Raw genomic sequence first — 5588 nt, 5'->3', positions numbered from 1 at the left:
AGGGCAGATAGGCATCAGGTATACATAGCAAAAGGAGTAGCTGAAGGTAAGAGATTTGCAAATGTTTTACAGCATGAGGATCAGAGGCATGAGGTGTTCAGGATTGCAAAGCAGTGTATCAGAGAGAATAGAGATGTGGTAGGTGAGAAATGTGTGCGAATGGATAATAGTATGCTTGCACTTAGTGACTCAGAGAAGAAGGATGCATGGAAGTGTCACTATGAAAGGTTACTAAATGTGGAAAATGAATGGGTGAAGGAGAATCTACCAAATATCAAACCAATTGAGGGTCTAGCCTTCAGAGTTGATAGCAGCATAATAGATAAGGTAATTAAGGACATGAAGACGTGGAAAGCCCCTGGGCCATCAGGAATCACTGCCAAAATGATTAAAATTTCTGGTGGTGTAAGATACAGTTTTAGTCACCCATATAGTTAATCAGGTTATTCAGGAAGGCACCATCCCCAATGACTGGTATAGTAGTATTATAGTTAGCTGCTACAAGAAACTGTATAGAAGCCTATCAGATGGACTGTACTTGTTATTCAAATATCTAGCCTTGTCACAATGCATCATGCTGGTTCTCCTTGTGAATTACATTAAGGATATATGTCAGTGGAATACTCAGCAACGTTACATGTTAATTCAATGAGCAAGTTGTCCAGTTGATTGGACAACCAGATGCTCCTATGTCAAATCTTATGTATGTATATGTATGTATGTATGTGTATTCATTTATATATATGAAGAAGATAGGGTACTATGCCTGTTAAGAGAATGATAGTAAAGTGGTTGCTAATATTCGATACAATTTAAAAACATATTTAGTATTATTTAAAAATAAAAATACTATTTAATTAAATTTCACCTTAACTGATGAGAAAAAAACCCATTATCATAATGATTAATTCTGGTAAAGAAAGGCAGAGGAGACAATATCAGAATTTAGTGCCGGTAAAACTGATCTTTTGTAGTATGGTGATAGCTTTGGGACACATTTCTATACATCATCAAGGCAGTGTAGAACAACTGTTTAATCAAGATGTTAGTATGACAAGAGAAAGTGTAGGAGCTTTGTGAATGAACACTGAGTTGTGTGATAAAAGAGTGAATGGGAAAGATACATAGGAGTGCCTGTTGCATGAAAAACAACTATTAAAGTAGATTTAAAGTGGATTAAGTAAAGTAGTCATTCACCTTCAACAAATCAGTCAATATAAAAGAAAATGAAATGCAAAAAGAATTTTGGAATGTTAAATACAACTATGGAACAACATCTTAATTCATTGAATGTGACTTACTGCAATAGATTTTTTCATATCAGTTCCAATAGAATGGACAAGTTGTTTGATGTTACCAGATTTGTAATTGCTACAATTGTCGGAACTTTTACTCTCAGTTGGTAAGTAGGCTGATTCTCTGGTACAGGAATATTGATGACTACTCCTCTCTGACACTTTTGCAGTAAGAACTTCTACAGATTCATCACTGACTGACACGGTCACTGATTTCTTATATGTCTTTGTTGGCAAGGCTAAGAACAAAATAAAATAGGATTTGAAGATTACAGGGGTTGCACAAAATAATGGAAACACCTCAAAATTTCAAACAAATTTATCTTAATATGGGGTAGGACTACTTTTGGCAGTAATTACAGTTTGAATTCTACAAGGCATGGATTCATACAAAGTTTGAATTGTTTTCAAAGGAATTTTTGTCCATTCTTCAGCTAAAACAGTCTCCAATTCTTGTAGTGATGATGGTAAAGGATATTGACTCCTTACTTGTTTTTCTAAATTGCACCATAAATGTTCAATAATATTGAGATCTGGGGACTGTGGTGGCCAGATAATAAGATGTTCAACTTCACTAGAATGCTCCTTGTGTCATTCAGTAACAACTTTAGCTGTGTGAATTGGTGCATTATCACCCTGAAAGACTGTGCTTCCCTCCAGAAACAGTTCCGCAGCCATTGGATGAATTTGATCAGAAAAATGCTTAAATAATTTTGACTATTAATTCTGCCATGAAGGAAAACCAAAACAGTGGGCCAGCAGATTTCTAAGATATAGCCCCCCCAAATCATCACAGATCCTCCTCCATGTTTAACAGTTGGAAGAAGGCAATCTGGGTCAAATGCTTCTTTTGGCTGTCTCTACTCGTATACTCGGCCGGTGGTCAGAAATAAGGTAAAGGATGACTCATCTGAGGATATAACATTCTTCCACTGCTCTAGGGACTAATTCTGTAGGATTTTACTCCACTCTAAATGCTTTGCAACGTTTGCTTTTGAAAGTAGTAGTTTTCTGATTGCAGCCCTCCTGTGAAATCCGGCTTTGTGCAGCTCCTGGTGAACAGTTTTTGTAGAAACTGGGTTCTCGAGGTGGTCATTAAGCTCTGCTTTAATTTTGGGAGCTGTACTTTTGTGATCCTTTCTAACAATTTGTGTAAGAGTCTGACGGTCCCTATCTGAAAGTTTTGGTTTTCTTCTGGAGTTTTGTTTCAATGAGGAGGTTTTTCCCTCTTTCTCAAAGGCTATTGTTACTTTCGAGACAGCACTTCTTGATACATCAAACATTTCGGCTGTTTGCATTACGCTAGCACCTGCCATACGAGCACCAACAATTTGACCTCTTTGAAAGTCCAATAGATCTGTCATTTTAATGAATTTTAATTACCTTTTTCTGATGATATCTGAAAAGAAACAGCAATTTTAGCTAAACATATTAAGCAACACTAACAATAGATCAAAAAACAAAAATAAACAAGCTTTCAATGGTTTTATAGATATTTCAAAATTATAATGCAAAGATGCTAGGTGTTTCCATTATTTTGTCCAACCCCTGTATATGGTTTCTTGCAGAGGGAGAAATTTTGAAATTATTTTTATTGTAGGATATGGAAAGTTTACGCTTATTTGATGTTAATTATGCAGTGTTAAATGGGAACCATAACTAAGAAGTTGGAATTAAACTACCACCAATATCATCATCACCTCTAATGTAGTAACAACTGTAGTAGTAATATGAGCAACTACTGCTATAAAATATTACAAGCACTACTAATTTTGGTAGGTGTTTGATAGGTGCAGACAAGGCTGTGTAGTCAAACAGTATGTTTCCCAACCACTTGGTTTCAGGTTCAGCATCTTTGGCAAGTGTCTTCTGCTATGACCCTCAGCCAGCCAAAGCCTTATGAGGAAATTTGGTAGATGGAAAATGAAAGAAGACTATATGTATGTAAGTATGTATTCATGTGTGTATGTGTGTGTGTGTGTGAGAGAGAGAGAGAGAGAGAGAGAGAAAGAGAGAGAGAGTGCACACATCTGCCTGCATGCTTGTTTACATAATCTCCAAATATTGTGATACAGTTGTCATTTCTCTTGTCAAGAAATCACACTGGCTTTGTACCTTCAAAGACATGAAATAAAGGATCTCTTAAGAGTAAGCAACAATGCCTCAATAATACATATTCATCTAACCCATGCTGTCATGGAAAACTGGAAGTAAAGGGGGGAAAACCAGAAAGATCAGTAACATTAATGTATGACATTATTCACCTCATATATAGCAGGTATTTTCTATTGAATCTGCAGGATAATGACTTATCACAACAAAGTAGTCAGTCAAGTTGTTAGACCTATCCAACCCATTTTAGCAGGAAATAACTTGTTTTTGATAGTTTAGTCCATTAAACTATTAATACCCTCAATCATCGATCTACTGCTTTGTGAATGAATATTAATTTTAATCTTTTTGATACCATATTTCTGTTGAAATTTTTATCCAGCAATGCAGTGTTGAATACTCATTGTCTCTGTTCAATATTAGCACGTGTGTGTGTGTGTGTGTGTATATATATATATATATATATATATATATATAAATATATATATTCTCTGAGTGGTTGGCGTTAGGAAGGGCATCCAGCTGTAGAAACTCTGCCAAATTAGACTGGAGCCTGGTGTTGCCATCCGGTTTCACCAGTCCTCAGTCAAATCGTCCAACCCATGCCAGCATGGAAAGCGGACGTTAAACGATGATGATGAAGATGATGATGATGATGATGATGATGATATATATACATAGACACATACATACATCATCATCATCGTTTAACGTCCGCTTTCCATGCTAGCATGGGTAGGACGATTTGACTGAGGACTGGTGAACCAGATGACTACACCAGGCTCCAATCTGATTTAGCAGAGTTTCTACAGCTGGATGCCCTTCCTAACGCCAACCACTCAGAGAGTGTAGTGGGTGCTTAGTCATATATGCAGTGTTTATTCAGACTTTAATTAGTGATGATTTGTTTCCTCCTGACCCTGAGATTTGGTTTGACCTTTCAGATCTTACAATCAAGGAAGTTGAATTGTTCATGAAGAAAGCAGAATCCAAAAGTACCTCAGGAAATGACAAAATATACAAACACATTGACTCAGGTTCTAAATGCTGTTACTGGACTGTAAGACATGCCTTTCTGTGTGGTTACACTCCATTAGTTATAGACACCAGTCATTCAAAGACCAGTAAGAACAGTTGTTCTTTTATATAAATAATAAAAAATACATTTGCTTGCATGTGCAATTTGTCAAGCTGAATTATTTATAAACACACTAAGCAATAATAATTAAAATAGTTCTGTACATATATATTTAACCAGTTCAAGTATATTCACATTGTTGTTGTCATCATCATCATCCTCCTCCTTTAACATCTGTTTTCCATGCTGGCATGGGTTGGACAATTTGACCAGAGCTAGCAAGCAGGTGAGCTGCATCAGGTTTCAGTCTGATTTGGCCTGGTTTCTAGGGCTGGATGTCCTTCCTAATACCAACCACTTAACAGTGTGTGCCGAGTGCTTTCACATGGCGTTCGTATGAGTACCTTTTACATGGTACCAGCACAGGGCTTTTGCAGGTCAATCCTCTTCATCTGCGGTAGGGGCATTAACACTTCTGCTGTAGAGGACAGATCTTCTTGAGTGCAGCAAGGTGTCAGATATCTTGGTCCTTTGTCATCTCCTCTGCAATGTTCAGTGTCCTGAGGTCATCCTTCAGTACTTTGTCCCATGACTTCCTGGGTACTCTCTCTTCCACTGTCTCTAGAAGATTATTTTCTTTATAGACAATGTGTGTGTGAAAACATTAAGCTAGGTTCTGAAAAGTGTCATCAGACTATAATGTTTCTGCATGGTTGAGTTTTATCTGTTACAGATACTGTTTCAGTCATTCATAGCCCAGTAAAAAGTGATGTTCCTTCATGTAAACAGCAAAAAATACATTTGCTGGTATGTATAAAAGCTCTGTCAAGCTAGAATAAATTCATTATAAGAGACTAAACAGCTATGATTAGAATAAAGCTGTGTACATTTATATTTAACATGCTTATGTACCCTCAAATGCTGACATCATTCAGAGCTCAACTCAATGTGTTTTGCATGTCATCCTATAAGGAGAATATCTTTTTTGAGACAATTATTGTTGTGAACAACTTTCCATTTTGGAGCCTATATGAACATGATAAATATAAATGTATAAAGACTTTATATATATATATATATATATATATATATATAATAATAAT

General features: G+C 36.3%; 1 protein-coding gene across 6 annotated transcripts in view; it reads right to left on the bottom strand.

Annotated features, from left to right (window-relative positions):
• LOC106874583 (putative mediator of RNA polymerase II transcription subunit 26) overlaps positions 1 to 5588 on the bottom strand; it is a 235200-nt gene that overhangs the window by 19162 nt on the left and 210450 nt on the right. For all 6 annotated transcript variants that reach the window (XM_052970258.1, XM_052970262.1, XM_052970259.1 and 3 more), the window contains one exon: positions 1302 to 1534. In XM_052970258.1, coding sequence (XP_052826218.1) covers positions 1302 to 1534 — 233 coding nt within the window. The remainder of the gene's footprint in view (positions 1 to 1301; positions 1535 to 5588) is intronic.

Source organism: Octopus bimaculoides, chromosome 8 (genome assembly GCF_001194135.2).
Source record: "Octopus bimaculoides isolate UCB-OBI-ISO-001 chromosome 8, ASM119413v2, whole genome shotgun sequence".
NCBI lineage: Eukaryota > Metazoa > Mollusca > Cephalopoda > Octopoda > Octopodidae > Octopus > Octopus bimaculoides.
This window is presented reverse-complemented; position numbering and strand designations above follow the sequence as displayed.